The sequence below is a fragment of the Aulostomus chinensis genome, chromosome 17 (genome assembly GCF_037954235.1).
Source record: "Aulostomus chinensis isolate RoL2024-O1b breed Wild chromosome 17, RoL_Achi_v1.0, whole genome shotgun sequence".
NCBI classification, from domain to species: Eukaryota; Metazoa; Chordata; class Actinopteri; order Syngnathiformes; family Aulostomidae; genus Aulostomus; species Aulostomus chinensis.
In genome coordinates, this window is record NC_141336.1 from 10,397,030 (window position 1) to 10,418,932 (window position 21,903).

The window sequence follows — 21,903 nt, forward strand, 5'->3', positions numbered from 1 at the left end:
TGGTGTACTGACCATGAGGGGTACATCAGAATTTTTTGTTTTTCATTTTCTCAGGTAGATTGCGCTGCCATGATTTACACTGTACACCATCTGGCCAATGACTGAAATGGCAGGCGAGATTTCAAATGAATACGCTAAGTTCTAACACAGGTGTATGGTGTTAAACACACTAAAACCAGAACTGTTTAAATTTGGTGATGGGTGATTAATTTCTTAGTTTTTTATATATATATATATATTGAGAATATGACTAGATAAAGATTACTTGGATTAGATGCATTTTAGAATGTCTAAAACATTTTATGTACTTTTGCCGTTGTCCATCTTCAATTTACTTTCAGCAACATTTATGTAGCTACTGTCGCGTTTTATGAATTCTGGATTCACTAGGATATCGTGCAGGATGAGACAAAAACTTCATGAATTAAAGATGTCTTACAGTGAGTAATTGATAAACAGATGATGATATTTGGGTGAAGTATCACTTTAACTTTTCTTTGACACCACAGCTGTGTTCACTGATGGCGCCATTCAAATTTTTGGCCATCATAGCCGTCTTCCATCTTTAGTGACAAATAAATAGTAGCAGTTCTCAGATTTGCTACCACATTTTAATGTTAGTTTAATTAACACTTTTATTTAGTTTAATCCATTTAAAAATGTAAATGTAAAAGTAGTACTCTGTGACCTTGGGATAAAGCCAAGCTAGCTGTTTTCCCATCTCCAGTCATTATTCTAAGCTAACTGCTGCTCACTCAAACTTTTTTCTTGTATTTATGTGTATTTCTTTCCATCAAATTCAGGGCAAGAATGCAAGTGAGAAAATATTTCCTAAAATGTTTAACTATATTTTTTTTAAACCTTTCCATATTTTTCTTTGCCTGATAAAAGACATAACAAACAATGGGTAACACCAACATAAGAAACACTATTTAGAAAATAAATTAATAAAAACTATATTCACCAATAGGTTGTCCTGTTTTAATTGAAATTATCTGATTTTTACATCCCCTACTGATCAAATAAGTCTATTTATTTGACTTTAACTAATAAATGTGCAAACACAGACAATCTTAACTTTTTCTCTCACCGCAGAAATTCTACTTTTTCTAAAGGCTTAGCATAGAAATACACTAAATGTTTGTAATAAGCAAGTTCTTTCACTATTGTAGACAACATCTAAAAGATTTTTCATTACTCACTCTTATCACATAAAAGTTATCAAGTGAAAAATGACTTGCCAGACCACAGAACCACTTTTTCCCTATATAATCATCATTTACAGCACAAATCATCATGAACTCCAAAGATTAAAGTTCATATAGAGCGTGTACACTCACAGAGTCGAGGAACTTTGCTTATAGTCTCTGAGGATGACAGAAGCATACGTTACATTTGGGGGAGTGCACAAAATTGACTCAGACACTGGCGAGTTAGGATAGGGGCTCACTGGAGGATAAGCACAATCTCGGAAAGGGGAAGGGGGCATCAGAGCCAGAGAATCCTCCATTGCTAATTTGACCTGAACTAGGTCCTCTTCTTCATGCAGCTGACTGTTGTTGAACATGTAGCCCTGGAGGAGGCTGAACTGCTCATTCTCCATCTCCTCTAAAGGGGAGTCAGGTTCCTCATTGAATGGATCAAGGTGCATTGGCAGGACTGCATCCTGCTGGATGAGGTGAGCCTGGTGGTACACAGGCATGCCGCTGCTCATGGCTTCAGGCATTCTAATCATATCATTTCGCTGAGGAGTGTTGAATTTGCCCAAAACTTCCTCCTGTAGATGGTCCATAATGACATGTTTGGGGATGATGTTATTCTGCTGCAGATGTTTGGGGGTGTAAAGCTCCACTTCCTCGCCTACATCTTTTAAAAGCCCACAGGCAGGCATTTGCCCATGGGCCATCATGGGGGGAGTGGCAGGGGGGTTGTACATGACAGGTTCGCTCTCATCCTCCTCAGCGACATTGTACAATGTCTTAGTGCTTAGGTCTGAAAATTCCAGGGCTGTGTTTTGGTAGGTATTAGTTAATGGTTTGATGACAGCCATCTGATTGGAACCTGCTTCCTGTCTCTTCACATGCACTGACAGTCTGTGCCACATGTGATCCCCTTTTGGAGGATGTCTTGCACCTGGTTCAGACCATGACACAGACTTTCCATTAGAACTATGAACAAAATAAAGACGGCTGTTACTTCACAGCAACCCGGAAAAGTGGACACAACAACAGCATTTCTGTTTCAAATCAGTAAAATTTATATGAGGGTATTTAAGTTTATCAATATTTGTGGTCCCACTTGCCATCCCTTAGCACATAGAGATGCTTGTTTTAATTTTGCCAACATAACAAAGGTTAGTACTGACCTATATCCATCAAACTTTACAACAGGTGTCCCTATAAAATTAAATACAGATGACATCAGGTTCCCCTTGAGAGGGAATTACCGTAAAACCAGCATCCCTGAGGTGCCTCAGGAGCAGGACGCACAGACTCAATTAATGGACCTACCTGCCATTTCCAGTGTTCTTCTTCCTCTTGAACATGTTGAGCAGGCTGTTGCTTCGGCAGGCAATTTTGCCATCGCCGACGTGCATTCGCACAGCATCAGAGGTGGTAAATGCGCTGCGTACATTTCTCTCTGGTTTGGCAATGATGATGTACATTTTTGGCGTGAACATACATCCCAAGGCTACAGTCACACTCAGGCTCACAGAGAAGGATGTTGTGATGATCTTGTAGTTGCTGCCAAAGTATATCGGCACAAACGCCAGCCAGATTATGCATGTGGTGTACATAGTGAAGGCAATGTATTTGGCTTCATTGAAATTTGCAGGAACATTGCGGGTCTTGAAGGCATAATAAGTACAGCTCATGATAAGCAAACCATTGTATCCCAGTGGTGCCACAACACCAATATTACTGGTGTTGCAGATCAGAAAGACTTCTCGGATGCTGGGGTATGATTTGATGGGTTCGGGAGGCTCCATGATTATGAGAGTAACCTCCAGTGTAAGCTGGACACTAATTAGGATGAAGGCAATGACCACCTGAGCCCAAGCGCTCATGAACCTCGGTTTCCTTGTGCAAATCTTCTTCTTGCTGCCTGCCAAAATGCGGGCAATGCGGTTGGTTTTGGTTACAAGCGCTGAGTAGCACATAGCAGCCGAGAGTCCAACAAGCAACCTCTGGAGGTAGCAGGATGCAATAGTGGGGCGAGCAATGAGAGTGAAGGGGCAAAGATAGCCGAGAAAGATCCCTGCAAGGATGATGTAACAGAGCTCCCGGCTGGAGGATTTGACCACAGGAGTGTCTCGGTACAAAACAAAGATGAAGGCAACAAACGATGTGACCAGAATTCCCAGGCAGGAGAAAACCACCTGAATGATGGATTCTGGATTACTCCACTCCAGGTAGCGCAGGGGAATTGGCTCGCAGCCTTCAGAAGAGAAATACACATGAATAAATACACAGCCTTCACACACTGAAAGCACTTATGAATCTTTTATATTTTCAACATCAGCTTTAGATTACTGCAACACAAAAGTGTATTTTTTTGCATGCAATAAATAAACTTTCAAATTTTGAGGCTTTAATACATTCAAATTGAGTTGAATACATCCAAGCTTGTGAAAATACAGTAAGTCAAAAAGTAGGTTTTTAGCTCAACTATAAATAAACCCTTTATAGTCTGCCATGGCCAGGCTGGGTTGCAGCCAGTGGAGGAGGGGGGCAATACAGCAGGACAAAGTAAATCACTGCATTTTTTATGGGTCCAAATAAAATCTCCCTTCTGTTTTATGTTGAGAACACAATATCTGATACACAGAGTTTCTTCTTTTTATTGTGTAATAGCAAGTATGCTAGGGGCTTGAGAAGTGCGCCACAATAATTTTTGTCATCCCCATACTTGGCATTTTCATGTTTCTGTGTATCTAAAGGTCTCACAGTAAACAATGAAACAGAATGGAAGCAGGATGATCCTATTAAGAAAGTGTCTTGTCTTTGAACTGCACAGAAGGCCTTTGAAACTGGGCCAGAAGTGAAGTAGGGCCGCTGTCGGATGAAATGGTGAAGATGATGAATGGCTCTCAGGTGTCGTGGGAAGGCAAAGAAAATAGGACAGAACACGTTTATGAAGTAAAATTGTAGATTCTTGGCAGGACAAACTGTTCAGAGTATCAGTGTGATTAGGTTGGGTGTAAAAGCAAGAAGGACCATAACTTTTTAAAAGCCTCTAATAAAACATAAGATGAGTCTCCTGTTATTTCTGAATACATCAATCATGTAACAGGAATGCAGCCTGTGGCCACTGACTGAGATAACCATGTAAATGTGAATCATTAGTAAAGAATAGCAAAATCCTCTGTTCTTAATGAATCTTGCTGTGGGGAAGTGAAGAGTAAAAGAGGGTAAATCTACCTTCTAGCTCTTCGTCTGGCCACCAGCCCAGTTCGCAGGCCTTACATGTGAATTCGTCCTGGACATACTCATTGTCTTTGCAGGCAGTGCAGATCCAGCAGCAGCTGACCTCCCCCTTCCTGATCACCTGATCAAGAACACGGGAAGCGAAATATAAAAATACTCTCAGCTTCATCTACGACTTTCTGTCCACATTAAAGGGAGTTCAAGCTCTGTAAATCCTGAAGAATTGGCTTTAAGAGTACGTACTGACCATAAATGGGATATTTCAAATTTTGATTATTGATATTGTGATAACAATACACATATTATCATGTGATGATGGTTCACATGTTGATTGAAGACTATCCACCTTCCAAACAATTAAGTGACTGCAGAAACATTTTGTTCAGCTTTCTTTCACTTCACTAATATTCTAGATATAATATTGTTAGAGGCCACAATAATCATGACATCGTGACCACCTTAATTTGTTTTTAAAGAAAAAAAAACGACAAACGGAATGCTGCAATAAAACAAGAGGACAACTAAATTGGGTCTCAGTAAAACACACCATTTTGTCAAGTTAAAGCAACATATTATTCACACATAAATTATTAGACAAAATAAATGTTGAGATTGCTTGAAACGAAAGGGTTTATCACGTAACATAGTTATAAAGTTGCTGTTGAGATAGCAGGAACTCGCCTCTTGGATGACAACAAGAACCAAAATCCATGAACATATTTTCCATATGATAAAGTCTTCAGGAATCAAACTCCAGAAAGAAAAGTAAATAGGGATACCAGCCTATGAGCTTTTTTCACAACCTGGAAATACACACATGAATAAAAGCCATGGTGCACGAAACAGCTCGACCAACATACTCAATAAACGTGGTGCTAAAGCTGTGAATTTTCCTTCTAGGTGAAGAAAGTGATGACTGTCATCCTAATTTGGGTAGTAGGTGCATAATGCTGGATTACAAAACTGCAATACAGATGTTCAGTGTTGACAGTATGAACCTTGCCTTGATCTCTCCTTTGGAACAGGGCTCGCTGCACACAGAGCGGACCATGTTGCTGCGGTTCATCTGGATCATGTCATCATCAATACTGAGGATGCCCTCATGCCAGGAGCCGATGTTGATGTAGTCATAAACACCCGGCTCTACGCGTTGAAAATTCATAATTTCATACCTGATGGTGGATAGAAACTGAGTTAAAGAGGAAGCAGGATGACCCTAACCCAAAAAGCATCCAGACTAAAGGTAAAACTTAAAAACTCAGTGATTGGAATCAACTGAGGAGCTACACCAAATTCCTTCTTATGCACAAAATGATCCCTCTTTAGTAAAAGGGCAAACCTGCTTCAACCAAACCTCTAGGAAAAGTCAGCCTGTCCGGTTCTAAAGGACAGAATGAGGTGAGGAATGTGAGAAATCTAAGTGCAACTTTTGACCAATTGTCCATATTTCTGAAGTTGCTCTTGATACAATCCTTCTCTAATATTGGTACATCATCTCCATCCGTGAGTCTCATCACATTAATCCCAAAAGGATGAATCACATCTCTGTTTTTTTATCTTACTTTCTGGTTTTTAATAAAACAATTATATTTCCTAAGAGTAGAAGTTCAGTGCATTTCATTCACAGTATAATTCATTTCCTGAGACGAGATGAACCTGCTCACTGCATATCATATTCAACCAGGCCTTTTAAATTTGGAATGACCTTACTCTTGTACTTCTCAATATCAGTGTACTCTCGCTAATTAAACACAGAGGTCCCTCTCCATGGAATATTTTAGATAGGCCTTTTTCACTTACTTGTATCTACCCTATCTTGAATTGTTTCAAATTAGAACAGAAGTCAGCTGAAATTTTAGAGGAAGGACCTTTTTTCTCACCAGACACAGTGAAACTGATAAAGACCTTTGAAAATGAATAACACATGTTGACCTTTCAGAATGCGGATACTTCTTGTTTTTTCAACCTCATCACATGTTCAGGATGACCTGAGTTGAGCAGCATTGGGGTATCTTCAAGTTTTTGACACGATACAAGATTTGGTGTTTTATCTTCAAATTCCTGAATGTTGCTGGACATGTAATATGTGGAAACCTCCCCTCAGAACCAACAAACCAAAATCTCCCTGCTGAAATCTAACTTGAAGGTAAATAAATTTAATCAAATGCATAACCCCAGGAATTGAGAAAATTCTAACCATGGGATGAGTTGAACCTCATTCTGTCCTATGAGAGCATGTAAGAGGCACATTAAGTGAAATATTCCGCTTTCACATATGAGGAAACCAAAGTGACAACAGAAGAAGAGAACAAGTGCACTAAAGACTTCTGCCAGCCCAACCTGCAAACTTTCATTTAAACCCTCCGCTAAATTGAATGGCGATCTAATCTTATGGCTCCTGTATACTTTCAAAATATATTGGACACAAATGATTAAGTCCCTTTGCAGGAGTTGTGATGCTAATAAATATAGATATACCAGTCCCTTTTTTCACACCGTAAGTAAATGGGAAAAAGTTGTTTTGTGTCAGCGACTTGGTTTCATTTTGTTTGGCCAGCACTCTTCTTGTATCCAGGTTTCATCTATACAGTTCCATCTCTATTGTTTGCCAATTTTCTGTGTTGTGAGAGCAGAAATAGAGCAGCCTTCCTGATAAGATGTTTGTTGTAATTGTGTGAATGCTTTAATATCAGTGGGACCTTTAGAAAAGTAAACTTTCCTACGTCCCAACTGCACAAGCACACTACTGAAAAAGCCTCTTTTTAAACCCTCTATTCCATTTACTCCTCCGAAGACTTTCCTTGACTCTGCTATGTCTCAATCCTGGCCACCCTAAAGTCTTGGTCTTGACTAAGACTTGATTACATGGCCCTGTAAATATTCCTTCTCACCTAATTCTGCTAAGAGTAACGAGTAAGAGAACCTAAATCTTTAAAGAAGTATATACAATAAGGCACATGTCTCTACCTCCCAGGTGAGTCCCCATTCTCGTCAAACCATATGTCCTCCCCAGAAACACCGGCAAAGGACGTCTTCAGAAGGAAATCCAGCAAATGGCTCCCATCAATTGGCTTCATGGCATCACAGAGCCCCACATGGCCAGGGCAGAGTTCAGCATGCATGTCATGCAGCCCGTGGGCCATGGCATAGATGGCGTTGATGACGAAGCCCATCTTGCTGTCTTGAACATAGTTGTCCTCCAGACTTTCATAACCTGCCCACACATGAGAGAAGGGTAAGGATTTTTGGTTCAGGACAAATTTAGGTTGGAAAAACCTTAGAGGGGGCACTTCATTGCTGCAAGCAGTAGCATTTAATAGTATTATAAAGAAAATCTTGTTAATTTCTACCTTTTGGTTGTACTGTACATCCAGCATAATGTTAAGTATTACAAAGGAATGATAGGGTGCTCATAGATAAATTCTTATAATTATTCCCTAAATACAAGCTGCAATCTACTTGCCTCAGTGTGATTTCAAAGAATGGAATAGAAGCCTCAGAAAATGGCTTAAAAGGAACCTTGTTACCATGGCAAGAATATCTACTTCTGCATTCATGAGTCAGAATTCAACTGGTCTGATGCACTGTGCCACTTGCATTGTGCACAAATAATTCAACTATTCTCATTCTGCTTTGTTTTCATATTTTGTTCATGCAAAAACACAATGAGACAAAGTTAGTTATATTTTGATTCAAACTGATGCTCAAACACACCCTATCAGTTCAGTGTAATCCAAGCTAGAAGCATAGTAAGCGTGTAGTCAGAGTTGCTGTATTTAAGTAAATAGTTAAGTTTTGCTACAAGGAGCTGCACCATGCATTCATGTACATTTAGAAAAAGAGCAAAACAAGAGACAATTACTTGAGTTGCAGATGTTATCTTTACTAAAACTGTTACTGAGTCAAATCATCAGGGAGCACAGCAGCACTTTTATACTATTTTACTGATTTATTTATTTTTGCAAGATAAGCCTATTGTTGTATTTTTTTTATATCTCTGGTCCCAAAAACATCACTTCAATTCCAAAGCACCAGAAGAGCACCCCATATGATTCACACCAGTATATTTAGTCTGGAATCTAACTGAGTGATTTCTTGCATCCACTATAACATGCAGCATTCTTTAACAGCAAAATTACACACCTCCTCTCTTCACCATTTGTTATCTGACCCCTGAGACTATTTTATTTATTCAAGGGAAGTAAAAGTGGTTTCATTTGTAAGTGTAATGTGGCAACTAACCAACAAGTCCTCCAACACCAACAACCATGGAAAGTCTTGTGCTGAAACCCTCTTAATACAACACATCAATATGTGTTAAAAAATCAATATGGAAAACTTATGATGATCTGTCACTGCAATGGTTCCGTCCATCCACCTTCTTCTGCTTATCCGGGGTCAGGTCATGGGGGCAGCAGGCTAAGCACAGAAACCCAGACTTCCCTCTCCCCAGCTACTTCATCAAGTTCCTCACGGGGAATCCAAAAGCGTTCCAAGGCCAGCTGAGGGACGTAGTCTCTCCAATGTATCCTGGGTCTTCCTCAAGGCCTCCTACCATTTGGACATGCCCTGAACACCTCCCCAGGGAGGTGTCTGGGAGGCATCCTGACCAGATGCCCGAGCCACCTCATCTAACGCTTCTCGATATGGAGGAGCAGTGGCTCTTCTCCGAGCTCCTCCCAGATGGCAGAGCTTCTTGCCCTGTTTCTAAGGGGGAGCCTGGCCACCCTCCGGATGAAACTCATTTCGGCCGTTTGTACCCACAATCTTGTCCTTTTGGTCATTACCCAAAGCTCATTAACATAGGTGAGGGTAGGAACATAGATCAACTGGTAAATTGAGAGCTTTGCCTTTTGGCTCAGCCCACTTCACCACAATTGACCAATGCAGAGTCTGGATCACTGCACCAATCTGTCTGTTGATCTCAGTTTCCATCTTTTCACCATTTGTAAACAAGACCCTAGAGTACTTGAACTCCTCCACCTGGGACAGGGTCTCAGCCCTGACCTGAAGATGCCACTCAACCCTTTTTCAGGCAAGAACCATGGAATCGGACTTGGAGGTCCTGATTCTCATTCCAGTCACTTGACACTCGGCTGCGAACCAGTCCAGCGAGAGCTGAAGGTAAAGGCCCATTGAAGCCAGCAGGACCACACAATTCTGAAACCAGACAGCTTAAACAAAAACCCAGAAACTAGAAACCTCCAAACTGGAGGAGTCACATATATTCTGGCAAGATAATCTTAAAAGCTATAAGAAAGCCCTTCAAAAAGCTAGAGCAGCCAACAACTCGACACTAATCGAGGAGCAGAAGAACAACCCCAGGTTCCTCTTCAGTACTGTAGCCAGACTGACAGAGAGCCACAGCTCTATTGAACCAAGTATTCCTGTTTCCCTGGGTAGCAAAGACTTCATGGACTTCTTTAATAACAAAATTCTACTTATTAGAGAGACAATTCATCTCCTCCTGCCATCTGCCGACAACATGGCACCTATAAACTCAGCAGCCTTCAAGGCAGTTGTAGGACCAGACATACACTTTGATAGTTTTTCTCCCACTAGCCTTCATGAGCTAAGTACAATAATTTCCTCCTTTAAACCCTCCACCTGTCTTCTAGATCCCATCCCAACTAGGCTGCTTAAAGACTCTCTACCCCTCATTAGCACCTCTCTCTTGGACATGATCAATGTGTCGCTGTTATCTGGTAATGTCCCACAGTCCTTTAAAGTAGCAGTAATTAGACCCCTTCTGTAGTTGGTTTTGGCCAACTACAGACCAATATCAAGTCTTCCTTTTCTCTCCAAAATTCTGGAGAAAGCAGTTGCTAAACAGCTCTGTGACTTTCTCCACAGCAACAGCTTATTAGAGGATTTCCAGTCAGATTTCAGGATTAATCATAGCACAGAAACAGCACTAGTCAAAGTTACCAATGACCTCCTACTAGCGTCAGATGAGGGACTGGTCTCTGTGCTGGTCTTATTAGATCTTCGTGCAGCTTTCGACACTATTGACCACCATATCCTTCTACAGAGACTGGAACATGTCATTGGCATTAAAGGAACTGCACTAAATTGGTTTAGGTCATATTTACCAGATTGATCTCAGTTCGTACTAACTAATGATAACCCCTCTGAAACCACTGCAGTCAGTTATGGTGTTCCACAAGGCTCTGTGCTTGGACCAATCCTCTTCACCCTTTATCTGCTTCCTCCTGGTCACATTATTAGGAAACACTCAATTAATTTTCACTGCTATGCTGACTACACACAGCTGTACTTATCAATGCATCCTCATGAAATAAATCAGCTGACTAAACTGGAGGCCTGTCTAAAGGAGATAAAAACTCGGATGACCCATAATTTCCTTCTATTAAACTCTGATAAAACTGAAGTCATTGTCCTGGGCCCAAAACATCTTAGAGACACCCTATCTAATGAGATAGGTACCCTGGAAGGTATTACCTTGGCCCCCGGCATGACCGTAAGGAACCTAGGAGTTCTCTTTGAACAGGATCTGTCCTTTAATGCCCACATTAAGCAAATTTCTAGGACCGCTTTCTTTCATTTACGAAACATTGCTAAGATCAGACACATCCTGTCTCAAAAAGATGCAGAAAAATTAGTCCATGCTTTTGTCACTTCCAGGCTGGATTACTGCAATTCCCTCCTATCAGGCTGCACCAGCAAGTCCCTAAAGACTCTCCAGCTGGTCCAAAACACTGCCGCCCGCGTGTTGACGAAAACTAGTAGAAGAGACCATGTCTCTCCTGTACTGGCTTCTCTGCATTGGCTCCCTGTCAAATTCAGAATATAATTCAAAATTTTCCTTCTAACATACCATGTCCTCAACAGTCAGGCACCTTCATATTTGACAGAGCTCATAGTCCCTTACTCCCCAGCTAGAACCCTTCCCCCTAAGGATGCAGAGTTCCTTGTGGTTCCTAGAGTTTCTAAAAGTAGAATGGGGTCAGAGCCTTCAGCTATCAGGCTCCCCTCCTGTGGAACCATCTCCCAGTTTCAGTCCGGGATGCAGACACCCTCTCTACCTTTAAGAACAGACTTAAGACCTTCCTTTTTGATCAGGCTTATACTGTAGTTAGGGCTGCTTAGGCTGGCCCGTAGACATGCTGCTATAGGCTTAGACTGCCTGGAGATCTCCCATGGTGCACTGGACTTCTCTCGCCTCCTCTTTTTCCTCTCTGTACTCCGATATGTATTATATATAAATCTTACTCATATGTGTCACTAACACATCTTCTTCTCCGGAGCCTTCGGGCTCCCTGCATCCCAGACCCTGGGTGCTGCTGGAGGAGGCTACAGACCTGAAGAGGCTAAAGCTGCCACCCGTAGCACCACCTGCTCACGTCCCTGTCTGCCCATCAGTCTCTTCCCTTTCTCTCTCTCTTTATCTCTGTCCCTCTCTTTCCTTCTGTATATCTGTCTCTCTCCATGATCTGTCCCTGTCTCTGCCACGCTCTCCTGCTATCTTTCCCCCAACTGGTCAAAGCAGAGGGCCGTCCCCATTGCGTCTGCCCAATGTTCCTGCCTGTTAAAAGGAAGGTTTTCGTCGCAAGGAGTGTGGTACTAGACCTGCTCTACTTGTAAAGTGTCATGAGATAACTTTTGTTGTGATTTGGCACTTTATAAATAAAATTGACTTGATTTTACTTGACATATTGAAGGCAAAAAGCAGAGACCCAATTCTGCAGCCATCAAACCAGATCCCCTCAACAACCTGGCTGCGCTTAGAGATTCTGTCCATAAAAGTTATGAACAGAGAGCTGAGGAGTGTGATCCCATGATAGTTGGAACACACCCTGTGGTCCCCTTTCTTAATAAGGGTAACCACCACCCTGGTCTGCCAATCCAGAGGCATTGCCCCCAATGTTCACATGATGCTGCAGAGACAGCTCCACAGCTTCCAGGGCCTTGAGGAGCTCTGGGCAGATCTCACCCGCCCCCGGGCCCTGCCACCGAGGAGCTTTTTGACCCCCTTGGCAACCTCAGTCCCAGAGACAGGAGAGCCCACCACAGAGTCCTCAGGCACTGCTTCCTCATTGGAAGATGTGTTGGTGGGGTTGAGGAGGTCCTTGAAGTAATCCCTCCACCGGTCCACAAAATCTTGCACTGAGGTAAGCAGCACACCGCCCGCACTGCACTGCTTCCCCTTCCTGAGACTGCAGATGGTGGTTCAGAATCTCTATGAAGCCATCCAGAAGTCATTCTTCACGGCCTCGCCATGTCCGAGTTTTTACCTCAGCAACCGCCAAAGCTGCACACTGGCTTGGCCTGCCAATACCTGTCATCTGCTTTCCGAGTCCTATGGGCCAAAAAGGCCCGCTAGGACTCCTTCTCCAGTTTGATGGCATCCTTCACCGCCAATGTCCACCAATGGGTTCTGGGATTACCGCCACAACAGGCACTGACCACCCTACAACCACAGCTCTGACAATCCCGCCTTGACAATGGAGCCACAGAACATGGCCCACTCTGACTCAATGTCCACTGCCTCCCTCAGAACATGGTCAAAACTCTTCCGGAGGTGGGAATTGAAACTCCCTCTGATGGGAGCCAACTCACCACCAGGTGATGATTGGTTGACAGCTCCGCCGCTTTCTTCACCCTAATGTCAAAGACATATGGCTGCAAGTCTGACAATATGACCACGAATTTGATCATTGAAGTGTAACCCAGGGTGTCCTGGTGCCAAGTGCACATGTGTACACCCTATGCCCGAACATGGTGTTTGTTATTAATAATCTGAGATGAACACAGAAGTCCAATGGCAAAGCACAGCTTGGTTTCAGATCACACCTCTCCAGGTCTCACTGTCATTGCCAATGTGAATCCACAGAGGGGGCACTCTCCAGTACTCCCTCTAGGGAATCCAAAAATGGGAGGGGTACTCCAAATTGCTATTTGGCGCATACGAAAACAACAGACAGGACCTGTCCCCCCACTTGAAGGCGGAAGGAGACTACTCTCTGGTCCACTGAGTTAAACTCCAACGTACAGGCACTGAGCCGAGGGACAACAAGTATTGCCACACACAAACATAATGGGCGGCACAATCGCATCACAGCAAGAAGGTTCCGAGTTCGAGCCCCAGCTCAAGCACAGGATCTTTCTGTGTGGAGTTTGTATGTTCTCACTGTGCCTTCATGGGTTCTCTCCGGATACTCTGGCTTTCTCCCACAGTCCAAAGAACTGCAGGAGGGGAGTAGGTTCATCGGATACCTTCAACTGACCGCAGAAATTACTGTGAGAATGCATGGTTGTGTGTCCCTATGTGTTGGCTCTGTGATGGACTGGCGACCTGTCCAGGGTGAACCCCGCTTCTCACCCAGTGGCAGCTGGGATAGGCTCCAGCCACCATGTGACCTTTAACAGGATAAGCTGGAGACAATGGATGGATGGATGGATGGATGGATGGACATGTACACACGCACACACACACACACGTACATACATATATAGGTTTATAGTTGTGTAAAAGGTTTTAAATGCCAAAGGCCATTTTTGAACTCTAAAGTGTAATTAGATGAAAGAATGAAACACCCCCTAATACAGTATGGAAGCTTATCACTTGTTGGATTGCCCTTGTATTGAACCAGTGGTTGCTTCAAGAATAGAGGTGGACCTCGAAAGTCTTCTCTTACAAATTACTATTATCCTTGATGGGCTGAATGTGGACTATGATCTTATATAATTTTCCAAATGCAGATATGAGAAACCTGTAACTTTTTTCCTTCAAATATACATGTTTGTATATTTGCATGTCACGATAGCTGACACTACCTTTAGGCTGATTAAGCAGCCTTTGGTTGATGATGTCAGGGTATTAATTGATAACATTTGTAACTGGTATGTCAATACATTTCTATTACTTTAATTATCAATTGAGCTGTCCTTGTCTCAAATGTATTATCTCATCTGTAATTAATCAACTCTATTAATCATCTATTACCACCCTGAGAAAGGCATTGCCATTCTGCCTCAATGCACTGGTTTTAACTCTCAGTGAGGGAGAATTATTGAGTGTGAAACTTTCTTCCTCTTTTTTTAAGGCACTTTTAATACCAAAAACTGTGTAAATTTGTATGTGAACTATGTTTTTTTTGTCTTCACTGCGTTTTGGCAGTTGATGCTCTTGCTTATTTTGAAACAGATTTACTGAATGTAGCTAAAAGTATATCCCTTTTAGAGTTAGTTATCAAGTTAGGTGTCTGTATGAAGACTTTCCTTGCTCGAACAGCTGAGCAGTCTATCTGTGATGTTGTGCACAATCCTGCTCAAAGAACCTGGTCAAAGAACGAAAAGAAAAAAAACAACACAAAAAGACAGTAGGAATAAGCAAAAAAAAGCTACAAATTGAAAGCAAATTCAAGTCAAGCTGAAATTGTATTGTCAAAAGTGTTTTTCATTTGGCAGGTCACAGGACAAAAAACTCGGAAGTGGCAACACTCATATGGCTTTAATGTCCCTCTTGAAGTTTGGTAAATGCGTGGAAGTCAGAGGGATTTAAGTGTTGGGGGGCAGAGGCAGAATGCTTTCTCTCTCTCCCTGAGTCCTCTCACATGAAGACCTTCCCCTGCTTGAAGACTTCACCAATGTCCTTGAAGTTACTCTTCCAGGCGAAGTATTCCTCTACTACATTCATGCATTCCTCAGTGTTGGGGTCTAGCCTGTGCCAGTCGTATGACTCATAGTCACTCTGCCAGTCTTCAGAGAGAATGAGAGCCAGATACTGGCCTCTGAAGATCCCATTTCAAGAGATGCTGCAGTTGTCAACGGTGCCAAACAAGATCACACTGGCAAATACATTCTTGCTCTGAGAAATGGGGAGGGCTATTGTGATATATGTGTCCTAATTGGATTACTTCTTGAATTCATTAAAGACAAATGTGCTATTGTTTGTTAGGTGGGCTATGTTCTCTTTTACTATTTTCTTGGGGCTTAGCTACCTCTTTGCCTCATTCTCTGTCTTAGAAGAAGTCCTTTTGACAAAAACAGCACCACTTCTGGATCTGCCTTCCTTCACCGTTTTCTTCTTTTTTTCTTCATGACCTTGGCTTTCTCTTCCTCTTTCAGTTTTAGAATATTACAGAGAAAATTGCAGAGGTGCAAATTGTTTAGTTACAAAGTGTCTGAAGCCCTTGCCTGTAGTCTCAGACCAAACTTGCAGTTTTACAATGTTTTGGGTTTTATCCTTGTGTTAATGCCTCACCTTCACTTCAGACAACAAAACTGCTCCGGAAATAGGTGAAGAGGAAAAAATTGATAAATGTATTTTCAGCTTCTAGCTTTTTACATTAATTGATGAAAGAACTACGTCTTTGCTACAATGTAGCCAAGGACAGCACCACCTTTGGTTCTTCAGCTCACCATCCATCTTTGCTGTCAGAGGATGACAAACACTACAATGTCACTATCATCTATTTCTTTCTTCTTGCTTGCTAGTAAATGGAAATCACAACACAAACAGAAATCTAGTTAAGCCACTAAAACCAATTTATTTACACAGAAAAATCATTTTTTGAGAGTGTCTCTGGTTCTTCTCAGTTATTTTACATTTTAGGTTCATTTAATGATTTTTCTAAGGACTTCATTGTGAAATAGGCACTCTTCTCTAAACCTGTATGATTAAATAACCAGTCCCTCCAGAAAATCATGATTCTGCGTATCATATTGCATAACTTCATGCAAAGCCAGCCAAACTCCTTAGAAAATAAGGACATTAGTTTCAAAATGTTGGCAGTTTCACTGTAAAAAGTTAGAAAATGTTGCATTTCTAATTGAAGTGAGGGGGCTGACACTTTTTTCTGTTTTTTTTTTTCTGGAACTGACATCAATTCCATGACGTCCATTTCTTGACACTATGTGAAATGCCATTGCCTCGTGCTTACATTCATGTTGAAAAAAATGAAGAAAGCAATTTTACATTTACATTTTTTTTCAACAAATCAGATCTTCTCACCAAATGATACATTTTGCATATCGTTGCAATTTCACAGCAAAAAAAAAAACAAAAATTCCTCCAAAAATCAAACATTATTGACTAAAACGATAATAAAAAAAATCTCTGTGAAATCCTGGAGGGACTGAATATGTGTTGATGTGATTACTTTGACATAGATTTTATATCGATGATTTTGTAAAACCTAAGCAATTTTACTATTAGTTTTAAAGATATTAAAGAGACTGATTGTGTATGCACTCTCAGTTTCAAACTGTGTGTTGACCAAATTCACCTTTTGCACCCAACAACATTAAACTGTATGAAACACGTCACTGACGAGCTTTACGAGCATCACCCAAAGGTGTTTTTTCTCTGATGCATTGAACCGAATGATCATTAAAAGGGACAGCTGTGCAAAAGAACATACAACCAGTAAATTCAGCAGCAAAGCAGCTGGGTAAGGGTCTGATGGGAGCTGCTGGTGATGACCTAGTTAAGCAGCTCCTTGGCTCTGACGCCCATCTCACTCACTGAGCTGTGCAGCTTCACTTATGATGCAATGATATCATGATGTACATGCAAGCGGAGGGCCTACTACTGCACACTGCGAGTAATAGGCTGCATGACAACTGAACCTTCTCTGACCACATCTGGGTAAAAATATATAAGGCAGAATTAGACAATGAATCTGAACAGTGGTGTCTATTGCAACTAGTTCTGTGGCTACATGCAACTCAAACGTTATTGGGCTGTTTTATGAAACTGTCTTAAGGCCGGAAAGGATGTGAGAGTAGGAAGTGAGGATGACCGAATTTTTGGGCTGTAACACAAAACACCTAATCAACATCCCAATAGCATCATATATCAGAGGTCAACTGAGATTAATTTGATAAAAAGATAATATTGATAATATCATTGGAACTCTTAAATAATCCCAGCATGTGATTTAATATCAGTTAACCTCCATGTATATCAAGTGAGGAGTATTATTGTTCCATTTAGAGGGATTCACTCACCGTCCTGGAGTTCTACACCAAAAAATAATAAAAACAATAAAATCAAGTGATAGAACAGCAAACAATATCTCCACTTTACAGAAAGAAATACTCTATGATATGATTTTATGTAGGAATATATGAAAGCCTGAGGTTTGAGCATAATAGAGATGTAAGACTATAGATAATGTGCAAAAACTGCAAAGGAAACAAGATGGAAAAGACTGCAGCAAGGAAAGTGCAAGAGCTTAAAAAATTAAACTGAAGAACCTTGAGAGCTGTCAAGTGAAAAATATAAAAATGATTAAGACTTTTGCTGCATGCATCCCTCTATATTTACGTTTATCAATATGTTTAATTTATAAACATGTAAAATATTTCTAGTTATAAAGGAAATTTGAGGAAAATAGCCTCAGCCCTCAATTTCATTTAATATTGACAACGTAAATATATTTGTGTATATATTCAAGAAATATGTATGATGTAAAAAAAAATATTTTGGAAACATGCTTGCTGAGCATTGTTTCAAGAACCAGGAAAGTAAGATGCATTTACTTTGTTCCTTTGCAAATGAAAAGAGTTTAATTTACCTAGATCATCATCCTCTGTAAAGCCAAGTGCCACAAAAATGAACAATGTAAAAAAAATATGTGTTATTGGTTTGACTCAGAGAGAATTCTCCCCTCCGGCAGACCTATTCATAATTAAAGAATGTGTTCCAGTTTATGGGGGCTTTTGGCTTCATCCTCTGCACACATCAGAACAGTTCAGAAAGACACGCTAATGTAAACACATGTTGGTGTAAAATTTCAACCAGAAAAACTGCAGGAAATGTAGTAATTGCCTGAGTTTAACTACCTGAGCAATTCCTTGCATAATTCAGGTTCTCCTGTGGGTGTCCAGGAAGGCGGCACTGGAACCGGTACTGCCAGAACTCGGGGAACCAGGGGTTGCGAGTGTTGGTGCTGAGCCTGAGTTTAAGGAAGTAGTCATCAAAAGAGGAGACCTCCTCAGACTGCAGCTTCACAGTGATGCCGCCCACAGCCTCCTGCTCGTATCCCTCCACCACCTCAACTCGGTCAGCCCAGCCATCACTGCAAACAGGACATGCCACACTTATGTACTAGTCACAAGACTATATATTTTCCTGGAAATATATAAACATTAAAGGGATAGTTCACCCAAAAATGAAAATTCGGTCATTATCCACTCATCCTCATGCTGATGGAATGTCAGGTGAAATTTGTTGGTCCACAAAACACTGCTGGAGTTTCACAGGAAAAGGCGTTGTAAGAAGTCAGACAAGTGAAAACATCTTTCTCAACAAGATAATCCTTCAGTGGCCTTCTTTTCTCTAACTTCTCTCCATTCCTCATAGAACTGATGCTAACAGCAGTTATGCGAACCTCTCCGGGAGTAATTATTGTTAATTTAAAACTACAGTGACAGAATTGTATCATATAATGTATCATATCTTGTTATTATAGAAATAAATGCTTTGACATAATTTGTTTGTTGTACAAAATGATTAAAGACACAGTGTTTAATTTGCAGCCAAAGTTGCTCCTTGGGATGGAAGACAAAAGTTTTAGAGGATTCTGGAAGTACCTCCAAAAAAAGATGCTGAGGTTAAGTTCATCCAACGGACAAATTTGGGTCTTACGATATTTAAAACCCATGAATGGACGTTTCCTTTTCACAAGCAGTTCCATGGAATGAAAGGAACTGCAAATCTTTTAAAAAACTGAATTTTTGCTTAATGAAGTTGACATTTAATAGAGCGTTAGACGTAGGGGAAATTTTCACAACTGATGAACATTGCTGAACCATTGGCTCTCAGCAGAGGCTGTTTTGAAACAGACAGTGACTACTGGCGCACACAGTGATTTCTAGCAATTTAACAGGTGCAAACTGTTAAGATCCCTGTGCACTCAAGCATCCACTTTTCCTTTCCATCATACCTTCCGCTCACAATCCAAATAACAAAAGAATATTCAGTATCTGACAAAAGAAAGACTTCATACCGTCGATATGATGCTGGTAAAGCACCAAAAGCATTAGGACAATGTTATCTTTAACCAGCCTCAGAATAAATCCTGTTCAACCCCTCTCTCTTTTGTTTTCACAGACTTTATTTCCCTTTCAGCCTTCACACTGAGGAGTGTGGAGTGCCAACTGTGCTTGCAGAGAAAAATAAGGAAAGAACAAATAAAACAAAAACAAAATGAAATCAAAACTATGAAAAGTCCAGTGAGAATTTGTATATTAATATTGGGGCAACACAATCTTCCCCTGGACAGATAGGAGTACCCGTCCTACAGGCCCTAAAGTGTGATGTGTCTTTGGTAGCTGTAGTTTTTATTTATAGGCCAAAAATTCAGCTTTTTGAAAATCAGTTTTACATTTATGGATGAGCAAAACCAATAAAAACAACCTTCATTAGAATTCCACATGGAGCTTGAATGTTTTTAAAGCAGCGTGGGATAAGATCCATGAATTATATGCAACATATGCTGTATTTGCCGTACTTTAAATAGCTTTGTTTCAAAGACTGGTGATTGTAAGGCTGCATATTTAGACAAGTGAAATATTAAAAGAATAGCTTGAATAAATGGGTGGTAAACCCACACATGGGCTTTTTTTTTGGCGTTTGTTAGCCACTAGTTGACGGGGGGGGGGGCACTGCAAGACAAGACACAGTAGCTATTCCTTCATCTCTTATACATTGGTCCTGTCTATTAAACACCAGGGGTCGCTGAATGGTTAGAGTGTGACAATGATGTCAATCTTATGTTATGGCCTTTGAAGTCAACAGAATCCAAACTAAGTTCTCCATGGGACATTTTGAGCTGATGTGCTCTCTGTTATCAAAATACTAAATCTGTGAACCTCTTTTGTTAGAAGGGTGTTCAGCTCTCCAGTAAATGTCCAGTAAATTGATGTTAAGGTACATTGAAGCTGTTCTGATGGATAGAAACTAACAGAGTTCAACTCAGTTCATCCATCCATTTTCTTCCGCTTATCCTGTTAAGGGTCGCGGGGGGCTAGAGCCTATCCCAGCGGCTTTCGGGCGAGAGACGGGGAGAGTTCAACTCATATTTTGCTAAATATATCTCACTGATTGGGGTGGCACAGTGGTGCAGTGGTTAGCACTGTCGCCTAACAGCAAGAAAGTTTCGGGTTCAAGTCCCAGCTCGGGCATGGGATCTTTCTGTGTGGAGTTTGCATGTTCTCCCTGTTCCTGTGTGGGTTCTCTCTGGTACTCCAGCTTCCTCCCACAGTCCAAAGACATCAAGAGGGGACGAGGCTGATTGATACTCTAAATTGACCGTAGGTGTGACTGTGAGCGTGAATGGTTGTCTGTCTATATATGTGTTGGCCCTGTGATGGACTGGCGATCTGTCCAGGGTGCACCCCACCTCTCGCCTGTAGCTGCTGGGATAGGCTCCAGCCCCCCCGCGACCCTTAACAGAATAAGCGGAAGAAAATGGATGGATGGATTATACTGATTGATGTTAAAATCAACAGGAAAAAAACATTCTGCATGAAATATGCAGCAGACCCCACCTTTAAGTTTTTGGGAGTTCTACATGTTTATTATCTGTCAAGCCTGAATTAACACAACAACAAATAGACAGACCTGATTCAACCTGATATAGAAAAACGTGAAATGACCACATCCACTTAAGAGCAAATTACATGGTGGAAACATGAAATCCCTGGTTCCACAATGTAACCTTGTACTTGTCACACTGTTAATATAACTTCCATCCATCCATTGTCTTCCACTTATTCCTGTTAAGGGTCACGGGGGGGTTGCAGCCTATCCCAGCGACTACAGGCGAGAGGCGGGGTTCACACGGCCAACATACATAGACAAACAACCTACCTATTCACACCTACGGTCAATTTATAGTATTCAATTAGCCTCCTCCCCAATTGCATGTCTTTGGGTGGTGGGAAGAAGCCGGAGTACCTGAAGAGAACCCATGCAGGCACGGGGAGAACATGCAGACTCCACACAGAAAGATCCCGTGCCCAAGCCGGGACTCAAACCTGGAACCTTCTTGCTGTGAGGCCACAGTGCTAACCACTGCAGCACCGTGCAGCCCGTTAATATAACTTTTTCATTGGTAATATCGTCTAAAGAAATTCACACTTTAGATATGGTTAGGTTTAACTTTGAAAAATGTGGTTTGGGGTTTGAATAGTGAAACTCATCATCATACCAAAATCTAATTTGATGCAGTCTTTGGTTTATGATACATTTGTGAAACTAACAATATTTTATCATCTTCAGCAGAGGTTTCTATCTGCTAACTTTAATATATGCCTCAAAACACCACTGCACATAATGTTAAGCATAATGTGATCAGTCAGCGTGGCTGTACACACATTTCTAGTTAAATGTGTGACGTAAATGCTAACTTATCTCACATTCTGCATAATGAATAGCTGAGCAACTGCTACAAGCCAACACTGAATATTTTGGAGTTAAAATGACAGTTCAAAAGCAGCTTTA

The 21,903-nt window shown here is 41.3% G+C and overlaps 1 protein-coding gene across 1 annotated transcript in view; it reads right to left on the bottom strand.

The window, feature by feature from the left end:
• Positions 1 to 228: 228 nt before the first annotated feature.
• The window catches only part of LOC147246240 (metabotropic glutamate receptor 1-like), a 30,453-nt gene continuing 8,778 nt past the window's right edge, over positions 229 to 21,903 (bottom strand). Inside the window, exons 5-10 of the mRNA XM_086182299.1 lie at positions 18,240 to 18,475; positions 7,395 to 7,641; positions 5,431 to 5,599; positions 4,422 to 4,548; positions 2,511 to 3,438; positions 229 to 2,168 (exon numbers count right to left, since the gene is read on the bottom strand). Of these exons, the coding sequence (XP_086038425.1) occupies positions 1,337 to 2,168; positions 2,511 to 3,438; positions 4,422 to 4,548; positions 5,431 to 5,599; positions 7,395 to 7,641; positions 18,240 to 18,475 (2,539 nt within the window). The 3' untranslated portion in view covers positions 229 to 1,336. The remainder of the gene's footprint in view (positions 2,169 to 2,510; positions 3,439 to 4,421; positions 4,549 to 5,430; positions 5,600 to 7,394; positions 7,642 to 18,239; positions 18,476 to 21,903) is intronic.